At 38.8% G+C, this 26358-nt stretch overlaps 1 protein-coding gene across 1 annotated transcript in view; it reads right to left on the bottom strand.

Moving 5' to 3' along the window:
- trabd2a (TraB domain containing 2A) overlaps positions 1-26069 on the bottom strand; it is a 69678-nt gene extending 43609 nt beyond the window's left edge. Inside the window, exons 1-2 of the mRNA XM_037692511.1 lie at positions 25965-26069; positions 23125-23685 (exon numbers count right to left, since the gene is read on the bottom strand). Of these exons, the coding sequence (XP_037548439.1) occupies positions 23125-23685; positions 25965-26069 (666 nt within the window). The remainder of the gene's footprint in view (positions 1-23124; positions 23686-25964) is intronic.
- Between the last annotated feature and the right edge of the window lie 289 nt (positions 26070-26358).

Genomic DNA, 26358 nt, shown 5'->3' with positions numbered 1-26358 from the left:
TAGCTTTAAGTGGATATTAAAGTGATAAATTTAAATGATTGTTTGTTTAAAGTTTTTTTTTTTTTTTTTGAATAAGGGGAAGATATAAGAATTGTTTTTCTTCATTCTGCACTCTTTTCATTCAATGTTTTCTTTTTGATTAATTTGTTTTGTTTATTTTGTTTCTTTTAAACGAATGAATAAATTAATTAAATAAAATATTAAATGGTGTTACATCTGCTAAGTTCATGACATAAACCAACACAGACATGTTCCTGTTTTTAGTATTTACATCACTTTATAATATAGCTGTTTTTGTTTCGTTTTATATATGTGTATATATATATATATATATATTAATTACGATGATGTTTAGCAACTTCTCGGTAAACATTCGAGCTCCGTGACTTCAGCGGTGTCTTCTTCTTGTTCAGTCTGGGGCGGCCAGCCACACCCAATCTGCCCCGCTCAGTCTGCCCGTCTCTCCTGTCAGATTGGGTGTGGCTGGCCGGGGTCGGGCTGCCTGTTTCGGGTTCAGCAAGAGGAGCAGACCGCTAGAGCCACGGAGGTGCTATGGCTCTGCAGACACTGCACGTTGCTGTCTTGCTTTGTGGTGTTTCTAGTTTAAAATACTTCTATACTGCGGACATGTTTCGATGAAAAGTTTGTTAGCTGTTAGCCACAGTGCTGCTAACTCAGTCCTCACATTGTAGCTGGCTGCAAACTATGAAATGGATTTCCTGAATGTGAGGTGGGTCTTATTACTTTGGGCTCGTGAGACACGCCTCCGTTCAGGAAATCCATTCCATAGTTTGAAGCCAACATGCAGAGCAGCTGGAAAGGAATCGCATAAGAAGTTTCATCAGATACAGACATGCATCATGGATTGGAAAAATCCGATATGTAAATTATGCTGTATCGAAGGCCGATACCGGATCAGCTCCATCCCTAGTGACAATTGGGTCGCTTGTTCTCAGGGCAGAGGGGAAGAATGTTTTCAGCCATAGTAATAAAGCACAATAAAAAGAAATCCATAACCTTGGACCAAAATGTTTCTGAATAAAGGGATGGTGATTTGTACATTGCTTTGCATGCCAAAGTTTTGAATAAACGCCTTGAGCAATCTGTTATTGCACTATGTGTTGGGAATAACTGTCAGCTACTACCACACCAAATTATAGCTTAATATTTTTACAATTAATTGAGTTGTAGCCATTTTTGTGTTTTATAATGTTGATTATCTGTGGTGGCCATCTTAAATCAGATTAACTCTAAAAGGTAATATGTTGTAAATGTGCATCCATTGTTTTTTGAGACTGCCATTGAATCAGTTTGGTGGTTCATGAGCTACTTTTCTAACAGACACAGACAACGTAATGACATCATAATCTGCTTCTTATGGTGGCAGGTGAAAAATACTCTCCCTAAGGATTTGGTAACATAGGTTTGCTGAATCAAACTAACTCTAAGAGAGAAGAAAACATGTTCAGATGGCGGGTAAAGATAATGGAAGGAGTCTATGCTAAAGTTTGATAGTGTACTCCGTTTTAAAATCTTGTGATAAAAACTTTTTGGCGAGCCTTTTGAAAGAGATGAGATGAGGGTTTGCGTTATCCAACTCCTAAACAAAGCCTCCATCATTCTAGATGCAATATAACCTTTTTACATTGAAACCTCATTGCTGTAATATTTGTATTACTTTTTGTAAATTACATACTATAAAAAAGCAAGATAATATCAGTACTGATGCCAAATATGTTCCTGTAATACCAAAATCAAAACTGGACCGTCATCTCTATATTTCAATATTGTCCAGATCTTAAGATAGAAGGTTTATGTAACGCAGCTTCACTCTTATTGAATTTTGTGACTAAAGTGTGACAAAGAGTGTTAAAATACGACTTCTGAAACCTTCTGATCAAACCAGTCGCAACAAATTGAAAGCAAAATGTTTAGAACGCTTGTGATTTATTTTTCTTTTTTTACGTTTTTCAAATATTTATTACCTGTATTTAAGTTAGCATACAGTTATACCTTTTCTAAATATCACTTTACAGTTCACAGTGAAACACAAAATTGTATTTTTTTTTTTTATTAATTTTCTATTATGTTAAGATTGGGTAACATTTCCCATTTAAGACCACAGATCACACTGGCAGCTGTGAAACTGGTGGTCTTCACGCAAACCACATTTATAGGAAAGCACAAATACACCTCTTCATCTCTTTCCTGCTGTGTGTTCTCTGTCTCCCTCACTTTGTCTCTGTCCAAAACCTGCCTCTATCCCTCCCCTTTTCAGTCTCACTCTTGCGCCCTGTAAAAACATTCTTGCAGGGCGCATTTACCTTGGTGCCCGGACGCAGCCAAATATTTAGGCTGTCAAAGGGAATCAGCCTCAAACCAAACGGCTCAAGGTTTGTGGGTGTGTTCGTGTGTGCATATTGGGGATTGTGGTGATTGAAATGCCAACTTCTGAAATCCCCCACTCTTTCCTGTTCTCTGTATGAGCAAGCACACCATTGCCAACAAACAGTACTTAAAAAAATATGGTTTTCTTATATTTAATACAGGAAAATCTGCCTAATAAGGTAAATCTAAAAGGTGATTAGCCAATTTATGTTAATTTGATTAAAAATCTGTGACAAATATTTATTTGTCTTGGACATAATTGTCTATTATTTTAAAAGAGGAGGGTACAAATGAAAACGTATTCACCTGTCTTCACTGCGACAAATGTTCTTTGTGAGAGATGGTAACCACAGACATCCACAGCAGACTTCCCTTGCCTCCATCTCTATCCATCACTTCTCCCTTTACTCTCGCTTTTGCCCTCACAAACACATACAAGCACAAAAGACAGCAACCAGCCAGCCGCAGAGTCCATCCATCCACTACAAAACTACACGTGGATCTTACAAACACAGCAAGCCACAAAGAAAACAGCCATCAATTTCAGCGCCTGTCAGTTGTCTGGAAGAACACAGTGAATTTAGGACAACGCAAATAAAAAATTTAAAAAGCAGCCAGTTCAAAACAGCTGCAAACTCTTAGTTCAGGCTTTAGGCCTGATTACACTTGAACACTGGTAAAGGCGAGTGAGACGGGATCATCAGCATGTAATATAACTAGAAACAGAACTGGGAGACAGAAGTTGAAGCCACAATGAACAAATGTCCTCTAGTAGGCTGTCAGTTTTTAAGATCCTCTCCTCCATGTAAACAAATGGAACAATTTTCTGATTTAAATATATAATATTTTTAAATTCAGATACTTTCTTCAGCTGTTTTTTTTTTTATTGATTTACATAGTTTTTATGTTGCTGCTGAAAATTATTATTAATAATAATTGTTTTTTTGGTTTGGCTTTAGTTGTTTTAGGCTTATGTTACACTGTGACTGATTATGACAGCCTGTTGGCGAGAGCAGCAGGATATTTATATCAATGGTACAGATTCAAAATGCCATAACAGCAAGTCCTTCACGGAAACAGTTTGTCACACATAAATGACAACCATTCATGCTCTCACTCACACTTTTTTGTTTAGAAGTAGGCTTTTTGTGTTTTATTATTATTGAGCTTAATATATATATATATATATTTTTATTCTTATGTTTAGTTATATTTCTTGGTGCAAGTATTTATTCCTCTTCAATCAGTTTTCTGCTCCAGTCAGTGAGTGCCCACACATTCTCACCTCGTTTGTATTCAGCCCAGGTGTCTCCACTTACTCATCAGCCCTGTTTCATGCATTCAGTTTGTTCTCATCCATTCATTCATTAGTAATGCATTGTTGGTTCTCATGCCACAATCCAGTCTTGCACCTTCTGTTTTCCTCATGCCACTGTGTAAATTAAGTTTTTTTTAAGTACAGTATTGCTGCTATGACAATAAAGCCCCCGGTATACTCCCGCATATGTCCGTCTGCGCGGAGAGACATGCGTACGTACGCCGAGGGTTGAGACGTCATGCTCGAGCGTCCACCCTGAGCAGCTGCAGAGCAGCTCCGCAGACAAGGGGTGTTTACCTTTGGGACAAATTGAGGTCGCCGATTGGTCATTTGCTGACAGGCCTACTGAATTGATTGACAGGTCGGGGGAAAAAAAAAAGAAAAAAAAACGAGAGCTGGCGGCCCCAGCCGCAGCAATTTTCTGTGTTTATATGTTGTTAATAAAAAGTTCTTTAAAAAATAAAATAAAAAGCAGGGAGCACTGGCCCTGCAGCCCACACATCAGACTAGCCCACCAAGAAATCTCCAGACCCTCTCGCAGCCACACTGGGTCTGATTTTAATTTGCTTGTGACAAATTCCTCCATTTCTCACCATTTCAGTCATGGCATCAACAGAGGAGGAAGAGATCGCTTGCATTTAGGAAAATAAACAAAGAAAAGGCCAGATCAGGGATAAAGAAAAGGAATTTAATACATTGGTGTCGCATACAAAACAGTCCGTCGCCGGGCAGTTTATTATGTGACACCGCATACACAGTTGTAAAAATTGAGCTTTGCGTGGACATGCCCTGCGGAGGTACGTGTGCACCTCCGCACACAGACGTACGCCGGAGTATACTGGGGGCTTAACAACAAAACGGGTGTATATTTTTGTAGTAATTTATTTTCATTCATTCAATCCTTATTTAGACAGGTTAATCCCATTGAGCCTCGGGGACTCATTTACAAGAGAGACCTGATTTAAGTTAATAAGTTTTGCTTTAAAACTCCTCGGGCCTTGTCTACATTCTTGGTCCAAAACCTCCTGATGATGGTTTGACTTTACCAGTTACATCCACCAATACATAATTCATTTTATGTATCAACTTCTTCCTTTCTGTGACGCTGTTGCCCTTGTCCAGCAGACAGTGTGTAAGAGGCGGGGCACACCCGGGACAGGTCGTAAGTCCATCAGTCAGTTAATGGACAAGCACAGTGTTTTGAACCACTTTGACATAACTGTCTCAGAGGAGTTGATGTGGGAGAGGGCAGGCCCCGGAAGCCATCTTAGCACCAGCAATTTTTTTTAAATTTTTTTCCCCACTATTGGAGTATGATGGAAGAAACGTCTCAGCAAATAAAGAAACTGTCTAGATGATCTGACTGAACATTGTTGGATTACACACTAAAAAAATATGAAGAAGCTTTTGAAACGACCAAACCAAGCCGTCACAATTTGCGCTACAGATTTAAAAACAATTATAAATGTCTCAGTTTAATGAGTTATGGCATGATACAAAACAAAACCTTTAGGCTCCTTCTAGTTTCTCTCTATTTAAAATGATGGCTAAAATTTTGCTCAGACAACATGTTCTTAGCATTGGAAAACAAAATCAAAAGACATCAGCACCAAAAATGCCCCTTCAGCTTTTGACTGCAGAATTCAAGAAGATGCAGCAGAAAAGAAAAACCCACAGTGTCGTTTACTGGTATCTGCAATTCCCCTAAACCACTGGCACAGATACAGAAGTAAAGCACCGCAGGCAAAGCAAACTGAAGAGGCCTCACAGATGCGCAAAGAGCCACACTCATTCATATTAATATGTATGAAAACACCATAAGTTTCCATCAGTTCTCTTGTTCTAAAGAAAATATATATATGGTACACCAAAAACACATGGTTAACCTTTAACCTACAAACACTTCACACTCATCAGAATGGTCTACGTAATGGAAAATAAGAGCTAGTGTCCAAACATCTGAGAAATAGATCTGGCTGTTGTGCTGACAGTCTGACCAGCAAAGGAGACAAAAAGACAGACTGACATAAACAGAGGTTGAAAAACCACTTTGAGAGACAAACAGTGAGAGGAAAAAGGAAATGGTTGCCACAAGCAAAGAAAAAGGGAATGTGCTAAAGAGGCAAAGGTGAAAAGATGGGAAATCAGAGACAGCCATGGTGGTTATTCTGCAGACATCTGCCATGACCCACAACCTCACCACAAACACATAAACAATCAAGAAAATATGGGAAAACACTCAGCTGATTTTCAGATGTGTCCATTTGCATTTGGTGTGGAGGATACACATATAAACATGATCCTACGTGTGAGGGTATGACCAAAATAGCAACTGACAAAGCTACAACTCATAAAAAGGCTTAACTCAGTTTAAGTTGGGGAAAAAATTGACAAACATAGGCATAAAATTTTTTAAAGTTTTTTATATGCATATATTTAAGAAGTCTAGTTGTTATCCATAACATCCAAAGTCTCTAACCAAAATAAAATCACGAGTAATGATAGCTTGCTTGTTCTGTAAAATGAGAAAGTAGTAGAAAGAAGAATTAAAATGTAAAAAATGTCAATTTAGGTTTTCATAAATGATGGTGTTGTGTAATGGAAAATTCAGAAAGAAACATATTTCAGAAACAAGTAACATTTCAAAACTGATACAATGTTCCAAAATTAAATTTTAAAAGCCTACCAGATTTGTAACGCCTAGTCAAATAACTTCACAGCATTTTAATGAATGTCTCAACTGTACCAGGAAGTTTGAACTATACCCTAGGACTGATGATACTAAAATGTACCTTATAATTAGGAGCTAACAGTGGTACATATAAACTGAGGTTAAAATGAACATGAACATGAAACATACTTGGTCTCAAATATACGTCCTATGGCGGGGCTATTCAACTAAACTGCTCAGGAGTCGGACATCTAGCAGTTATTGTCAATAAGTACTGTAAGTATGTTTGATGGTTTAAAATCTAGTTTTATTTAAATATGAACCCATTTGTGGGTTGAACTGAGCTCGATCGTGCGCCTGATTTAGCCCCCAGGCCACCAGTTGAATAACCCTGTACTATGGTCTCAATATTTTATTGTCTGGCACTAGAGCTAGAAAAATTAAAAGGTCAAGTTAATGACAATCACTTTTAAGCATATCTCCCAATACAAAAAAAAAGGAAACTGGAAGTGTAAAACATCAACAAGTGATTTCTGCTTTACAGGTGTCCTGAATGTCAGAAAATCACTTTGCAGTATGGCTAAAATGTCTGGTAAGGACAGTATTCATAAGACTCCCTTTATGTGTGAAAATGTAAAAGAGCATCAAGACATTTGCGTGTCTGACTCTGAGTCAGCTCAAAACATCTGCAAAGTCTCACAAACCGTCCTGTGTGGTGCTCACCTGTGAAATTCCACTAAAGCCACAAAAATGTGGACTGGAACCAGAGAGACACAAGCAGATTTATGGTCATGTTGGCACAGAAGCTGGTGGTCTCACCATAGCTCACTAGTTTATAGGTTTTATAACATAATTTTTTTTTAAGACTTTTATTATCTTAAGCTGATTTTTTTTTCTTTTTTTTTTTGTGCAAAATATATTAACCATTCTGCCAGTTATCATTTTATGTCAACACCATTTAGGAAAATTCAAGGAATTAAAAGCCTAAAGGATTTTTAAATGGAATCATTTAAAAATGACTAATGCACAAGAGTTAATTATACTAAACTGATAAATAATAATTTATTGTTAGTTTGAACTACAGTGCAAGTAATTAAAAAAGATAATTGCCTGACAAAACCATTCAACACTCATAAAAGCAGAAGTTATTAATTCTGCTGAAGCTTTTGTTTTTGCTGCTCAGCTGAACTCCAGCCAGGTTTAAATAAACTCTGCAAGCCGTGAGAGGCTTGATTTAAGAGGCCTACCACAACTCTCACCCATTCACAGAAAGGATTAGCATGTCAGGCAACACAGTGTATTAAATGTCATGTAAGACTGTGAAAGTTAAGATTTATTTGAAAATGATTTCCCCATCTTAACATAATGTAAAATGAATGGATGGATAGACTGTTCACGACTGGTCAGACCTTTGTGGGCATGTACGTGCACTGCTCTCATTTCGCTTCAGCTCCTTAGCTGAGCTGCAGCTGGCTGAGGCTGTTAGAAAGTACACCCATCTTTACAACTGTTCCAGCAAAACTTACAGAAAATGTCAGATAAAACTGTGGCTGTGCTGTCTGGGAGGAAGTACCCCTCTGACCAACAGTTTACGGACACATTCTCCCACCATCTATCAGAAACAATGGTAGCTATTTGTGACAAATGTGCCAAATAGCACTTCTCAGGGAACAATAGAAATACCAGATCTTCCTTCTCCAACTCCTTAGTTCATATATTAGTTCATATCTTAGATCTTATTACTGTTTTTCTTTTACATTTTATAATTTTGTTAGTAACTGAGACCCTGTGTACACAACTTCGTTCCACCACATGTGCCACATGTGGTGCGTATGACAAATAAAGAACCTTGAATACTTGAATTCATTATCACCTGAAAATAAACATCCACTCTGTCAACCTTTATTTAAACAGGTTAATCCCATTGAGCCTCGAGGACTCGTTTACAAGGGAGACCTGATTTTAACAAATAGGCCTTTTGCACTGCTCCTACTCAGCCCCAACTCTGCTCAGCCCGCCACGGAAAGATCCCTTAATTGCACCAGTACTTTTTAGCTGATCTGAGGCTGATTCAGGACATGTTTTTGTCCCAGTTTCTCTAGTGGAACTGAGCGAGCTGAGTCGAGCTGACTCCGGACCGAAACGTGAATGCAGGACGGGGGGGAAGAGTCACAAGATCTCAGAAACTTTTCACCGATCCATCATATGCAATTTCTCAGAAAGCTAAGCAGCGGCTGGATCTATTTTAAAGATTTTTAAAAACAATAATGACAACACCATGTTTAATGCTGAAGTCCAGGCGTTTTTTTTTTGTGTTTGGTGACTGACGACAACATTTGAGCGAGCGGAGTCATCGCAGAGGATCATACGGGGTGGAAATGGGTTTTTTAAGCATTTTATGTATTTTTTATTTATTTTTTATTATTATTTTTTAATCGGTGAAGAATAAAAATAAATAAACGGTGCCAGCTTTATCATGAAACCGTTTTTACTTTGACTTTATTAAATAATCCGTTAATTAAAGTTAACTCAGCTGAAAAATCATAAAAAGACAAAATTATTGGATCTCTCAGGAATATTTCCCTCAAACATGTTTAAAGAAGAGCCTTTAGTTCAACTTTATTCAAACCCACAGATGTACAAATCACAAAACAAGAATTACACTTTAAATCACTAAAATAAAACCACATTTCTAAATTGAACAATAAAAGGCACAATGAGTGCAAATACATCAAATGATGGAAGAAAAATATAGAATTTTAAATATAATATAATTTTAAATATAGATATTTTTGTAGGATCTGGTTCATCAGATTTAATTCAGTTTAGAATATAAACTGAATTAAATCTGATGAACCAGATATATAAACTTTATATAGCGCCAAGTCACAACAGAAGTCGTCTCAGGGCACTGAACAGATTCATATTAAAAAATAATAATTTAACATTATTTATCTGGAGGAGCAGACTACTTTGAGTTTAACTCATCACAGAACTCTCACTGGTAATGGTGAACTAAAGTTCATTAAAAGTTCATTAGAAGGATTTTGGATCCTGGACATGCCTCCAGAACCGGTCCTGAAGTGCAGTGCAAATCCAAGCTGATCTGAGCAGAGTTGGGGCTGAGTAGGAACAGTGCAAAAGGGGCAAAAGACAACAGTAGACAATCATAAAGCATGCATACACATGAACATTAACAAGCAAAATAAAATGGTGTTAAAAATGAATCCCGCTCAGAAACACCACAAGATGTGCAATGACCCAGGATCGAGCCTGGTGCCTTCAGATCTCAGGTCGGCTGCCCTGCCACTAGACCATCTCAGCCCCCAAGTATATAAAGTATGAAAGGTATGAAGGGCACAAAACAAATTGAAATTATTATCCTGCTAACAGCTCATACATATAAATCTTTAATTAGTTTTAACTACGTGAGGTGTGATGTACATGGTAAAGTAAGATGGCGGCATGCCGTTAAACAGTAGAATGCATTTTCTGTGTTTTTCCACAAGCTGTTTATCTCCAGCAAGTTTCAAAATTAGATGCTGGATCAGTGGATGGAAAATGCTTTCTAAAATAAGCAATGGCAAAGATATCTGCTTTTTCATCCATAATTACAGTCGGGGTTATTTTTGCTTCCACTTGTTAGTTATTAAACATTCATCAGTGGATAAAAGTCAGATCCATCATTAACAAATTATAACGAAAGTCAATTTGTTCCCAGTGTTACAATTGAAATACCACACTGACGTGTTTGCTTGTAATCCACTGAAAGTGTAATGTAACAAAATACATGGCATGTCAAAGATGAAGAATATTTCAAGATAATACACTAATTTTGGGTAAAATAAAAATCTTATTAAAATCATATGTCATATCCTCAATGTTCTGTTCTAAAGCAAATTCATATTTATATCAATCTGACAGCACTCGCTGTTGCCATAAATGTACTTTGTGCGTACATTGAAGTACAAAACACTTGTACGTGCACAATGTCTCTACTTATGAACTTGCACACATTTTCATGACCTGGTGTTAAGTCAGAGACAAGCTATTTATTCACTTTTTTTTCTTTTGGAGCTGCAGGAGCTTGTGTTACACAACCAGGAAAAGCCTGGGGCAATCTCCAAAAGTCAAACTTTACTCCAAGGGAGAGTATCAATGTGTGTGTACACTGAGGGATCCAAGCTTTTTTTTTTTCTTGGCCCACAGATGGCACCATCCAGTGGTATCCTATTCTGCTTTAAATTGAATAAAGTTCTTGAGTAAGAAAGCACTGCAAACTGTTGGACCTAAACAACAAAGGAAAATCTAATTTGGTCAATTATTCCATATAGATTGGATGGAAAGCAGAAAAAAACAGGGTTTATGGTTAAATAAACTAGACACTTTCACGAAACACTTCATTCTGTTAGACACCTACATCTTTGTGGATATTTGACAGAACTGACTTTTGAAAATGCCTACACAAAATGCAGTTAACAAAACAATGTAGGCAAATAAGCAAAACTATTCATCAGCGCTTTAAACTTGGGGGGTTATAATTTTCAGGTTGCATTGTCGTGGCTGTGCAGTTTCAACCAATAAACGAATAATTCAAGTCTTCAGAACTAGGATTTTGTAGAAAGGCTTACAACTATTCTGTTATCTGTTTTAGATAGGTCTTTAAGCAAACTTGGCCAAAATTAATATTCCTGCTGGAAATGCCCATCGGTGCACTGAAAGTGCTACAGCTAGCTGATGCTGCTATCAGTGTTTTTAATATAGTACAATTTTATGAAAATAACCAAAGTGCAAACTGTAGTGAAAACATTTATGAAACGTTATTTGCTTGCTTCGTTATGAAAGTTTGGGGACTGGAGAAGGCAGCAATACACTTCGGTCTTGGCTCTACTCGGGTTAGCTCACCCTATGGTCAGAATTATCGTAAACCCCATATGAAATCATTCAAAATGCTCTGTACAACAGGTAAGATATAAGTTGTCCATAACTTTTCCACAGAACACCACTTTAAAACGTCTGAGGTATTGCTTTAAATTTATACTCACTGGTATTTTTTCCTAATAGGTATTCTGAATAAGATAATATTCAGAAACAGCAAGTTAAAATGTACCTCGTAGCCCAGGAAGTAAAATAAATAATTACACAGCTTTTGGGAAAAGGAGGGGATTTAAAAGTTAGAGGAAGTCCAGTGCTGAGTATCCAGACAGATGGACAGATAATGCCTGAGGAAATACCAGACATCTTATATGAGACTGTTTGGTCAACAGAGGAGAGGAAATCAAGAACTGCAGTGTGACATGAGACCAAATAAAGGAAGTTATGGGGGACATGTTGGTAATTCAATCATGGAAGTGTGCATGCACATGAACACACACCAAAGTAACCCTCATTCATACCCAGACATGAACTCTTGGAAACAAGCAGAGAAGTAAACATGCACATGGAAACATTCATCTGCACACATAAGCAATAATAAACAGCAATTATATGAACAGATACACACCAGACAAATATGCTCCAAGCTGTAATTACACATGGAAAGTTTACTCCCTTCTGATCAAAGCAGAGAGAGAGGCAAAATAACAAATTGCAAACAAATTTACGAACAATCTAGAGACAAGTAAATGTGTTGGATTACAAATCCTTAAAGTATACATGAGCATAAATATCCAGCTCCACCGCATGACGCAAGCGGTCAGTGTTAATAGTTCAATGCTTTATAATAAATGATTGCACTTAATCCGTTTTCTTATACTAGAAAACCAGATGTTCTTGTATAAAGGAATTACACATTTCCTGTTAATATCACACACGATGAAATTCTCTTGGCAATTAGATGTTCCAAAACAACCAGATGATTCATAATTTGTTTAATTAATTTCCTTTAAGCCAATACAAGAAGAAGGCAGTGCAAATGTCCATTTGAAGACGATCTTAATTAGGGTAATAAATTGAATTGTAGGTTAAGATTTATAGCCGTCCCTGTCATATATTTGGCTACGTGACAATACTGTACACGTTTCCTCACTGCAGGCTCACTGAGTCAACAAACCAGATGGTCATGGATCCTTCCAGCAGGATAAATGAAACCTAATCAGAGTTGTTGTTCTTTAATTACTGAGTAACATGGTTTTTGCACTAACATATGTTCTTTCCCTTACCCTTATATGCACATTTATTGTGTTTAAAGCCATTTTCAAGACTGATTTACCATTTATGGCAATAATTTAAACAAGATATAAACTTGAACCCATCTTTTGGATAAATATAAAACAATCAACACATTTTAGAATAATTATTTAATCAATTCTTACAGTTGTTTTGTTTGTTAAAGCTATAAAAAAAATTTAAATATGTGGTTTTATGTGAGATTGTGACGCAAGCTGATCTAATGTCCCATTTTGTATGACAGAAAGAAAATCACCAATCAAGCAAGGTTTAGTCTAGATTAATAAATAGCATCCTAATAAATTAAGGGGAAGAAGACTATAGTGTAAGGAGGACAAAAAAATGAAAACATTGTTCAATGTATTGCTTAACATTTCCAAAATGTTATAAATGTGTTTTTTGTTTGAATTTCATCAGACTGCACTGTAAAATGGGCGGCATGGTGGCTCAGTTGATAGAGCTGTTGCCTCTCAGTGAGAAGGTCACTTATTGAAATCCCAACCAGGGAGCTTTTCTGGGTGAAGTTTTCATGTTCTCTTCGTGCATGCATGGGTTTTCTCCAGGTACTCTGGTTTCCTCCCACAGACTAAAAACATGCATGCTCAATGGGATTAACCTGTCTAAATAAAGGTTGAATGAATGTTAGGCTCAGGCTGATTGGTAATTCTAAATTGTCCCTAGGTGAAAGTGAATTGTTGTTTGTCTCTATTGCCCCTTTTCCACAGTTCCTCCTTGACTCCACTTTACCCTGCTCAGGCCGGTTCCGTGTTCTTTTCCACAGGGCCTTTTCGAGGAACGGGCCTGTTTTTTTCAGTACCTACTTCTCTGTGGTTCCGTTGAGGCCAAGCAGGACCCTAAAACGTGACGTCAGCACACTGTCGGTTACTGATTGGTCAGGGGCGGAGCCATTGGTCAGAGGGCGGAGTTTCAGAAACTTTCACAGCAACTCTATCTGCCATTTTCTTTTTAACCGTCATTAGAAACAACTCGAAAAAGGAGGAGCGGATTCTGGAGTATTTTGAAGGTATAAACAAACAATAATGTCACAACCGTGATCAAATGCTGAAGTTCAGGCGCTTTTGTGTTTGCTGGCCGACAAAAAAGTTCAGAGCGAGCTAGATGGAGCAACAAGTAACGAGAAGGCTTTTAAAGAGGTGTCAGTGCATTTATAATAATGATTGGCCCACTAAAGGGGCACTAATGGGCACTGTGGAAATGGAAAATGAAGTGATCCGACCTGTACCGGCCCAATAAGGGCTGAGCAGGACCTATGGAAATGAGGTAAAAGTGTCCTTGTGATGGCACTGGAGACCTGTCCAGGGTGTACCCCACCTTTCGCACATTGATAGCTGGACATTGGCACCAGTGACCCTCGGGACTCGAAAAAGGAAGAAGCAGGTAAGATAAAGGATGGAGGCATTGTGAAACCCTGCAGATTCAGGGGCCGTTTACACGGCACATATTTTGAGTGAATCCGCTCCTTTCTCTCTGCGGTTCTGCTGTTCATTTACACAACACCAGTGCCCCCCCCCCCCCCCCCACTCTGAATCCGAAGGTTTCTGAACCCACCTTCCAGAGTGGAGGTTTTTCGCTGACCGCCCGCTGATAATGTAAACATCTCCCACTGAGGCTTTGTGTTAAACCACATGTGCGCACGCTTGCACAACAGACGCTTTATTTCTATAAACATGGCGGCAGACACAGTGCTTTCTGAACTATGACTGATGGAATATATATTTTTAATCTCATAGTTAATCTACATCAGATTCCAGGTGCTGTGACCGACATCTGTGTTGGAAGAGACACAGTCTGATCCAGTTCTAATGTTGCCGTTTATAGAACGAGGCACGCAAACACGTCACACTGCACTATAACATCTAAATGTGCTAAATAATAAGTTTAATAATAATAAATAGGGATGCACCGATCCACTTTTTTTTACTTCCGATCCGATCCCGATACTTAAATCTGAATACAGGCCGATAACGATTCAGTTCCGATATCATCATCATCATTGATTTTATATGAGGCTGTAATAATCTCCTCTCAAATTCTTCAAATTATGTGATTAAAATGATGCTAAACATATTGTGTGTTATTAAAGTTGAAAATGAAGACATCATGTTTAATTTTTATTTTATTTATTTATTAAACACCACAAACTGTATGTTACACAAACACTGATAATTAAACTGAACACATAAAAAACACGTTAACTGTAAACTACATTTATGAACTGGACTCTGCTCTGTTTTCATCCTGGAATCTGGTCCCACGTTGTTAATAATTGAATTAATTGAATAAAAGAAATGAGGGGAATTTTAAATAAATAGTTCATCCAACATCTCTCTTCGACGTCCTCCTGCACTGCACCTGGGCCGAGCCTCGTTCAGAATCAGTCCGCCTGGTGGAAGGACAGCTCCTTCTTCTTTCAGGAAAAATAAAAACTCAGTTGGTTGTTGTGTGATCGAAGTAAACACAAGCAAACATTATTAAGAATGTTGATTTACCTGCTGTAAATCAGCTATTGATTATCACGGAGTAAAGTCCAACATCGTCGACTCGGTTCTGGTCCACTCAGCGACCGGTGTGGAGCTGTTAGACGAAGCGGTCCTGCTTGGCGTCAGATCTGTCGACTGTTATCCATAATCCAGCCAAAATCCAGCTTTAACTTGTTAAGTTTTTGTTAGCTGAGCTTTTAGTCGAGTGGAAAGGAGCGTGCCGAGGCAGCACGCATGCGCATTAGGTGAAGGTACAAAATTCACAGCGCCAACTAATGACCCGGCATGGTAACTACAGCAGATTCAGGAGGGCGGGGGGGGGATTCCTCCGGATGCATGTAAACACAAAATCCGTCCATGTCAACTCGGATCTTTTCCTCTAATTAACATACGAAAAAACCTATGTTCCCCCCATCGTGTCCGTGTAAATAGGGCCTCAGAGCCCTGATCCTAGATCTTTAGTTCAAATCAAAAGAAAATATCACAACTGGGACTTCAAGGTTGACATACAGAAGTAATGTCATGATACCTTTAATGGAGATGAAGTTGTGCCTTCCTCTCTTAATGGCTCTTCTACTGATCTCAGTCTGTATCCAGCTACTCCTTGTTCTTCTGATCATGAATGAACTAAATGGACTTCAAACATTCCTTCCCTGCTCTCACAGACGTACACTGGGACCTGCATTCATTGCATTTCCATGCACCATTACTCCCAGTGATGAGAGGAAAGAAACAACAATTTCATTAGCGGGTCTGTGCCACTGAGGTGTGGAATGTCCTGTGGGTTTCCAACAACAGTGACGGAGAAAGCCAACCTCCATGCAGCTATTGTTGCCCTTGAAAAAGTTCACTTAGTGTAATGGGCAAGGCTGAGCCCACTCTTCAAAAGACGAGGGGTGCCTCGCAAGAATAAGAGCAGTCATGCTTAGCCAGATTAGAGAACTGACAAAGGAAAGCAAAAAATCTTTAGGATTTAATCATAATGAGCTAAAGGGGCCTAATTTGTATTGACAAGCAAACTTAAAACTGAACACATCACTTGTAAAGTGACAATTTTTTAGCCTGTTATTCCTGAATACAGTCAAAAACATAAATAACATTTTGGGGGTATTTGTCCTTCATGAAAGGCTTATGTGTGGATGTTGACAGTGACAACATGTTAAAAATATTAAGAAATAAGTGAAAATGTGGTTGATCAAAACTCTCCATGAATAACTGACATTATCCAATACAATATTTAAATTCTGAATTTTATAAAGCTATCAAAATTCCAATGCTGCCAACTTTAAGATGCTATTCTGACATTCAAAAATAGTTTTTTCTCACCATCCCTCATCGTTTTGGCCATTTTTAACCTTGATGTAAATGTGAAGCAAAGCATGACTGCAGCACTACCTTGTCCCTCACTTTTTCACCACAGGATTTATACTTCACTTCCAGAAAAGGCACTTTCCAACGTGGAAATCAGAATCAAAGACCCAGCCTAGCTAATGGTGTGATCATCCAACCAGCTGTGCAAAGTGTTGGCATTGATATTTCTCTTTTTAAAAAAGCATATGCATGTGGGTTAAAAAGAATTTAAAGCAACACATCATCATCATCTAAGCTATTGGAGGTATGCAAACAGGCAAGAAGCCGTTCTGCGTTTTCCCTTTACCAAGTATGAGGCAGGATCGTTTTACTGCTTTAGTACATCAAATATTTTCATTTTGCTCCACAAGCTCTTTTATGCCAGATAAAAAATTGCCAGTGAAAACTGAAATGTTTTCACTGTCACAGAGCAGAAATGTGCCTCCTTATTTCTAGCTTGATTAAACACCTTCTTCAGTCAAGGATGGAGCAGCATTGTTCCACTAAGCGTGTCTCTCACTCATCGCTCTCTGCCTGGATGTCTTACAGATGAGTTGAGCTAAAAGCCTTCAAATGATAAAGGCCTTTTATAAACTTCTGAGTAAAACTATGAGGTTTACCGAAACATGAATACTGTACAGCCAGTTGAAGGCATCTGCTGAGCTGCTGATAAGATAGAAACTGAGTGTGAAAATGATGTAGGTCCAAGATGTGCGATGTTTTGGCACAAAGTTAAGATGGAGGACGTTTATGTGGCGGTGGAACTCATCGTTGAGTCTTTTGGGGGGCTTTGTGGACAAATAAATCAATTAAAGTATATGTGATGCAAAATTTGCGGTCTTTGTAAATATACTCATAAAGCCAACTCTATAGTCTTTTAATAACCACATATTCAGCACGCTCACAACCAAAGACACCCTACGACAAATATCAAGAACATAGGGGATTTTCTGTAAAAGTCTTGTAGTGTCACTTGTTTTGTGAGCAGCGTGTTTTTTCCAGTCATGACTAGGGCTGAACAATTAATTGCATTTGTGATAATATCGCGATATGGTACAATAAGATTTTCTAATAGCAAAGGCTGCAATTTGACTGGTCACATTCATTCAACCTTTATTTAGACAGGTTAACCCCATTGAGCCTAGAGGACTCATTTACAAGAGAGACCTGATTTCAACAAAGAATGATGGCAGCACATGATCTGGTTAGGTGACTTGCGAGTGAGTGGAGTGGAGCAAAGCAGTGCAGGGAGCGGGAGAAGTCAACACTGCGCTTTAACCAGTTGCTCAGTGGCGTCAGGCTTGACAGAATAATAATAAAAATGCCATCTCTGTATGTTTCCATACAATGGCGAAATTGGTCTCTGCTTTTAACCCATCCACCACCAGGTGGTGCAGTGGGCAGCAGCTGATACATCTGAAAGTTTGGTACCAAAGCAGCACGTCCATTGTTTGGCATTGTTTTGGCTATAAGAAAGAAGATGCTGCACGCAAAGACATGTATTGTGCAGACCTTGCCTTGCTGCTGTTACTACCTCTCAAGGTAACACCACAAATCTTTATCAACACTAAAAAAAAACACCACAAAGTCATTTACGATAGTTGCATGGGTAGAATGTCAACGACCAGTTCTTCAAGAAAGCAAAGTACGAGCCGACAGGGATCACCGACCGACCTGTTAGAAGGTATTATTCCATATGAACGTAATTCAAAATGGCACGCAAAAATAACTCAAACAATTACGGCGTTCATAGCGAAAGACTTGCTGCCCATTAATACAGTGACCAAGCCTGGGTTTACAGCTTTGGTAAACACAATGGATAAGTGATACAGAATGTCCTCGCACACACATTTTAGCCAAGTTGCTATCCTGGAGCTGTACAAAAAAATGCAGAAACAGAGTTGCTGCGATGCTGAAAACAGTGGGGGGTTTTTTTTTCAACTGAAACAGGTTGATTTATTGCTTGTGTTCGTTAAAAAATACATGAGAAGAAGACATTGAAGCATAATCATATTTTAAATCACAATCGCAATATTGAGGTAAAAGATCGCAATTAGAATATTTTCCAAAATTGTTCAGCCCTAGTCAAGACCCACTGCATACCCAAGACATGCTAACTTTTCTGAAGACAAAATAAATAAATCCTTGCTCTAAACAAAATGTTCTGGTGCCTAATCACAAATAAATGGTCAATGAGAACTGTATTGAAGGATTTGAACAGTGGTGCTCAAGAGGTCAAAAAGACAGCTGTTGCATTTTTTTTCAATGGCATAAATGGACAACTTGCTTTAAAGTGTTGAAACTTTGGGTTTCTAGAGATGCAGAGCAGTCACAATCCAATGTTGTACTTTGACTACTGTTTTCAAAACTCTTAAAATTACATAAAATTACTAATGTTATAACATTTGCTTTTCAAAAAAGGTCTTTATAACACAAAATGCAGTAATAAGATTTAGCCTACACTGAAAGAAGGAAACAATGTTTAAACACCAACTACACTTTTCTGGATGCATATTTTAAATGGATATGTCATTTTATATGTTAAAGAAGATACCTCTATTCAAATGAGAAGCAGAAATTGATGATCCAGTATGTGGAAATACCACTGACATTACCAGTACATATAAAAGAACAGTCTTAACATGGCTAAAGGTTCTTCCAAAACTGCAGCTCATTTTATTTTTTGACATAATCTACAATTCCTACACTCATTAATATCTTCAGCACACAATCAATGTTGAGTAGTAACAGAATCAAAGCTACCCAGATGTAGAAAAATATTGTAAATAAGGCTCCATTGTTGTTGTGGCTTCAAGTGCACAAAGCAATAGTGGCGAAAAGAACAGCAACATCATTGATTGGTGTCATAAGAAAAATATTTCTAAAACAGTATTTTTGAAACAAAAATATTGTCTGCATGTGGAATAGAAGTGCAAATTATGCAGAAAATGTTTATTTTATAGAAAAAAAAATAAAGTTAATGCAGACATGGCCTTGGTAGTCAATACAGCGCAATCAGTATATTAATTTAAGAAAACCAAAGCATTGCCAGTTGACAATTTAAGTTCTTTCAATTGTCTACAAACCAGTGCCAAGAGGTGTTAAAAAGTACCTGTGATGGTTAAAGTGTTTGTATGTGGTTTGCTGCAGGTCCAACAGAAAGTGCTTTCTAAAATAACACCACTTTAAGCCGCTGGGTGTTAGGTTATTTGGTTAGGGATAATTCCTTTAACTCCTGGCTAACATGAGCTCATAACATAGTTTCACAGTGACTGCTGCTCCTGAACATCTTCATCATGCAGAAAAGGTCACCAAGGGGCAGAGAGAGAGACAGACGGTAGACAAGAGAACTTCAGTGTGTTCGTCTGCGGAACAAGGCTTCTTTTTTTTCTGGTGATTTCTGAATTATTAACAATCAATTTTTATTTAACAACAAAAAATGTTGGAAAAGAAGCAGCGTAATGTTTGCACAGCTGATTTTTAACATGGTACTTTTCATTTTGTTGTGGAAACAAAAGGAAAAAGAGGTCTTTTTTGAACAATAATACAAATAATCAGAATTTGGACTACATATTTTGAAGATTTAAGAACTTGTTCTAGAAAAACTGACTTTAATTTGTGTTAAAACATACACTGAAAATTTAACCCACAAGCAGAATCATGCATCACCAAATCGTCTGCCTTTGATATGAAATAGATTCAGACTGAAGTAATTATGGAACAACACCTGGTTGCACTCAAATATGGACGTGATTACAAACACATCAATCATTTTTACTCTGGTCTGTAAACCACTAAGTAACAGACACTAATGCACATGGTTCACATATTGAAGTATGATTCAATTCTTTAAATTTTACTTCCAAGAAAACAACCTGGTGGTGTTGAACAAATATTCTGTTTTCACAAATGCTTATGTATACCTTTCTTTATATTTTAAGAGTGCAATACACAAAATACTGTCATATTTAAGTACATGCTGGATAGAAAATAAACTGAAAAGCAAAAACGTCCAAGAGATCGAGGACTTTTTATTCAAGACCACGTTGAAATATTACAAAAAGTATGAAAAAAAAAGTATCTTTTAAAGAAACGTACAAAATAAAATCTGAGCAAAACTTGATAGTTGTGCTTTTGGATACTGTATGTTTTTTGTTTTGTTTTTTTTGTTTTTTTTTGGGGGGGGGGGGGTAGCTAACAACTAATGAAGGACACGAATATGAAATTCAATGTAAAAAACTCAGTAAGGATTAAGAGTAATAATGAATGAGTAAAGCGTAATTTAATTTTTCTATTCAATTCAGTTTGTTTATACAGCACCAAATCACAACAGAAGTTATCTCAGGGCACTGTACAGAAACGTTCACATACATATAAAGTCAGTTAATAATGTTATTTCTAAGGAGACAACAGATTGCTTTGAGTTTTAACTTCATTGCAGTCTCCCATCCTAATAAGCAAGCACAGAGGCAACAGTGGAAAGAAAAAACTCACATATGAGGAAGAAACCTCCAGCAGAACCAGGTTCAGGACAAGCGGCTATCTGCTTCGACCAGCTGGGTTTGGAGAGGGCAGGAAGGAGAAAACAAACACAGAATGACAAGTCCAGGATAGAGGCCATCAGGTTGTCTCTTCCACAAGAACCTTCTTGGCCATAGAAGCAGCGTGGTGGGAGGAGAAGGCAACATTTGCAGATACTCCCTCAATTCAAGGTCCAGCTTTGAGGGACTCTCTTTCCACCCCTTCAGCCATTAAACGCAACACTTGCAGTAGTCTTTTTTGTCTGATTGAAGCCGGCAGATCTCCAATACAAAGGCGTCTTTTCTCTGTGATGTGGCAGACGTTGAGGTGGCGGCCATTAATTTATTCATTCAATCTTTACTTATACAGGCTAGTGTCATTGAGCCACATGGGCTCATTTACAAGAGGGGCCTGTTCCAGGCAGAACATATAAAGTACAGACAACAAAACAGACAATGACAGGCTCTAGCATGTAGTTGTGTAGCAGACGAATGGCCTCAGTAGCTACGGGAACAGTGCCATATTTGGCGTAATAGGCAAAGCCCCGATTCTGACTGCTGAAGTTCATCATGAGACGAAACTCCCACAATGGCCCCACGGAGCCGAACAGAGGGATCCGCACATCGTCATAGGTTTTGTGTGGGATGTGGCTGATGAATACCTCGCAGCAAGTTACTGGGATAGGACCATCCCACATCTCAGGTGACCCTCCATACTTACACTTACTGACTTCTACTACTTACTTACTACTTACTTACTGACTTCATACAACATAATTCAGTTCAGTTTGTTTAGAGCCAAATCACAATAGAAGTTATCTCAGGCACTGTACAGAAACATTGCCCGTTAACTTGTGTCAGCTTTGTGCCAGTGGTTTTCTGCCAGTTCTCTAGAGCCTGAACCTGCTCAACATTTAACATCTTTTTTCATTTTTCAGCACCTTATGGCTGTAGAGTGATGTTCGCCTACGGCTGCAAAAAAAACAACAACAAACAAACAAAAAGAAAACATCAGCCCCTCATCAGTTCTTGCAACCAGACAGACATTTCCTGTCCTGGCTGTCCCAGCTTTGTCCTTCATCTGTTGTCTTCTTTGTGCCCATCAGTAGAAATGGAGCAAATTAAGGATTATCTTTGTTCATTTTAACACACACTGCTCTGATTAGAACAATAATGAGCTGGCAATACGCTCATGAAGATTCTCAATCATCCAGGACATGGTAAATTGAAAAAAGTTCAAGACAAAAGCTACCGGACTCCACTTTGCGACCAAAGACATCTCACCTCTCACCTGAGGAGCCCCCCACCCCCACCCCCACCCCCACCCCAAAGCTGAGGTGTTCTGCAAGTGATGTTGTTGATTGATAATGATGCTGATTAAAGAGAAATCCATACTAAGTTTAGACTGAAGATAACAAACATAAAAGCAAAAAAAGTGTTTTCTTTGAGTTGAAGAAAATTGTTCCTAAGCCATGATCAGGTGTTTTAACTGTTTTTAAAAAAAGATAGCATTTTGTGTGTGATGCCACTAGAACATTTAGGCTAATACATTCCATGCTAAAATGCTCTCTAACAGCACATATCACTGTATCTGGTTAAGACTACCATAGTTATGTTTAAAAATATATTTTTATTCAGTGACATTGTGTCTTGATAGCAGTAAATACACTTTTAGGTAATTAGGTATGACACCAGTTATTTGATTACCATCAAAAGCTGTAGTGTGGAGCATAGGTCAGCAACTTGTCATTATAGAGGTAAATGGTAAATGGACTGTACTTATATAGCGCCTTTCTATCTTATTGAGATACTCAAAGCACTTTACATCACAATCTGTGTCCTCATTTACCCATTCATACAGCACTCTACTAGATCTCTACAAAGCTAAGTGAACAAATCATTCTAAAGAGACTAATCAGAGCTTTATCACATTCATACACCAATGGGACACACATCAGATGCAACAAGGGGTTCCATGTCTTGTCCAGGGACACTTTAGCATGGCTGGTGGATTCGAACCCCCAACTCTTGCATTGGAGGACGACTGCTCTAACCACTCAGCCACAGCCGTCCACAGCCGAGGTCATAAATGAAAAAAATGGAGGCATAATTTTTGACACGTCATACAATATGTGCTTTAAGGCATGACGATAATATCTTGTCAAGATGATGTTGAGTAACAAGAAGCTCCAAACTTGTCAAACTCACCTGAGAGAAGTTGAGCCCGTTGAGTGGATGACATTGTTCTTCTACCTTCTCCACTGCTCCCGTCTTCTTCCTCATCCTTTCTGCCTGCTGGGCCAGGTACAGGTCCAGCAGCGGCACCCCTCGTGTCTTGATGTCTGCCTCAGTTAACGAGTTCACCATCAGCATCACCCAAACAGGGCGCTTCCTCTCCCAGTTCCCAGCAATCGCATTAAAGAGGTAGTCGGCATACAGTCCTTTCCCTCTCTGATCTGGGGTCATCCAAGAAGGCATCATGAGTTTTACATACTCAAGGTGTCTTTTCAGTCTCCTGTAGATGTCTCGGGGCAGGACATCCTGAAGCTTTTCACCTTGAGGAAGCAGCTGACAGCTGGTCAGGGCTGAGATGGTGTACGGGTCAGTCAAGTCCAGCTCAAAGTACACAATGTGGCTTTCCTGGAAGGCCTGCTTGGAATTTTCAGGGATGAAGTCCCAAACACGTGTGTAGGGAACGTGGATGGTGCCGTAGAAATACGCAGGAGGATCCCGTTTGATCGTCCACAGGAAGGAGTTTAGGTCAGTTTGCTGTAAAGAAAAATGAGAATGTTACTAACAGTTAGGCTCAACGAGTGTACGTACAGTACCAAACTTTAAGAACAAGGTGTCACCTTTACTTTGCACAGTCAAAACCCAAAGGTTTGCACAGAGAAAACCAAGCCGTAACACATTTTACAAACTGGAATCTGACGTTTTAAACTAATTTGTTGTAATTTCCCACTGCTCGTTTTAACGATCAGGCCCTAAACAGCAAGTCAGAAACACAAAAAGGCACAAAGACAAGGGTTGGATTTACAGTTACTTTACAACCAACTCTGGGCTTGTCTGACACCAGGCATCTCCTTTGTCTACAGAAGACTATTAGACTGCTAACAGACTGATAATGACTTATTAGCAGCTCACTTAGAGCCCAAATGTAAAAGAAACAATACAGATGTAGATGTTTGCCACAATGGCTGGTGAATCACATCATGTTCCTGCTGATCTGTTTCATGTTGCTGTGTTCATTCGTGCTCGGGGTCCCACAGGGAACTGTGCTGGCACCGTTCCTTTTCACCCTCTACACTGCAGGCTTCTCCATCAACTCCCCACACTGCCATGTGCAAAAGTTCTGATGACTCTGCCATAGTCGGCCTCATCAGAGTACAGACGGCGGACTCAGACGGGTGCCAGCAGAACCACCTCCTAATCAACGCTGCTAAAACTAAGGAACTGGGCGCAGACCCACCTCACTGCCCCCGGTGAACATCCAGGGAGTGGACATCGAGATCGTAGACTCTTATAAGTACCTGGGTGTTCACCTGAACAATAAACTGGACTGGTCTCACAACACTGATACACTTTACAGGAAGGGTCAGAGCAGACTCTACCTGCTGAGGAGACTGAGGTCTTTTGGAGTGCAGGGGGTGCTCCTAAAGACCTTCTTTGACTCAGTAGTGGCATCAGCCAGCTTCTATAGTGTTTGTTGGAGCAGCAGCTTAACATCAGCTGAGAAAAAGCAGTTAAATAAGCTCTTCAAGACAGCCAGTGTGCTTGGATGTCCCCTCAACCCAGTGCAGATGGTGGGAGACAGAAGGACTCTAGCTAAAATATCATTGCTGGACGTCTCCCACCCCATGCATGAAGCTGTTGCTGAATGGAGAGCTCCTTCAGTGTGACAGATTACTGCATCCTAAAGGAGCGTTACCAAAGGTCCTTCCTCCCAGCTGCTGTTAAGACTCTACAACCATCACTGCTCCCAACAAACTCACCAAGTATTAAATACATGCTGACCTCTGCTAAAACACACACTCTGCCTATACTACTGCACTGTCAATAGTCTGACATTCTCTATATTCCAATACATACTGAACATTATTATTGATACAACAATTTTCAGTCAGGTCATCTGGACAATTCATTTATTTATTTATTTTTCCCAAAACATTTCACCTTCCATCCAGAGTTATTGAGCATGGACTTTGTTGATTATTATTGATATTGTTTATCTAATTTCTTTATATAATGTTTTTAACATTTTATGAACATTTGTGTGAATCTTTTTATCTGTTGCTGCTGTTAAACTTGAATTTCCCATCCATGGGACAATGAAGGCTGTTTCTATTCTATTCTATTCTCATCTGCTCACACAGACTCATGTTCGTGCTGCTGTTCGGCGTATTGTTTTTATGCTATTAGTGCTTAGCGTATTTTTAGTTGATGTTTTTCTTAGTTCATATCTTAAATCTTATTGCAGTTTTTCTTTTACATTTTATTGTGGGATGTAACTGGGACCCTGAGTACACAGTGTCGTTCCACCACATGTACCACATGTGGTTCGCATGACAATACAGAAACTCTTGCTGTCTTCCTGTTGCTACTGAAGAATACCTAAAAAGTTCATACCTCTAAAAAAAAGACTGTGACAAAGCAACGGGTGAGGTATACAATCTGATTATAACACAACACAATGAAAAATAAGGAATAAACCTTGGTTTGAATGACAAAAAACTTAAGTCACATCTGGACAGATTCTTCTTGGTTTGAATGATTTTCTTGCATGAACTGCCAATGCATAAAACAAATGAAATAGATTGCACTGGAATTTTGAATTACATTTAATGACAAAGCTAAAAATAAAAAAATAAAAATAAAAGGCACATCTTTTTCACATGGCATCTAATAAAGAAGCTTCATGTTGTGAAGGCAAGCAATAAAAGCTGAATCTGACATAAAACTTTCTAAAGAACCAAAGAGTAAGAAGAGTAAAAGGGTCGGGATAAGAAAAGGCACCTTGGATGTATTAAACCATCAGTAAAATCACTTACTTTCCTGTTTGACTCGCAGTTGTGGGACTCCTTCAGCCTCCACTGGTCTGCCCGGACCATCAGAATGACACAGAAGAGGGTGAATGATCTCAAAGTGCCCCGCATCGTTCGTAGCTCTCTCCGGACTCCGTGTTTGCAACTTTTGTCCCCCCCACCCCCACCCCTTCCCAGAAAGCATGGACGGCAGGTCCTATGTCCACTGCTCCGTCTGCATGCAGTCGCGTAAAATCATCTGACAAGTATCCAAAAGAGTCATGTTGACGGAAGCCTCCGGGACGCAGCGCGGCTGTTGATCCACGTTTGTGTTCGGAGAAGGGGGAAGAGAGGTGGCTGCAGAAGTTTGCGCAGGGTCACATCATCATTATCCTCTTAGAAATGTGCTTCCATAACTCCT

Source organism: Nematolebias whitei, chromosome 18, assembly GCF_014905685.2.
Source record: "Nematolebias whitei isolate Nwh7 chromosome 18, NemWhi1, whole genome shotgun sequence".
NCBI lineage: Eukaryota > Metazoa > Chordata > Actinopteri > Cyprinodontiformes > Rivulidae > Nematolebias > Nematolebias whitei.
This window is presented reverse-complemented; position numbering and strand designations above follow the sequence as displayed.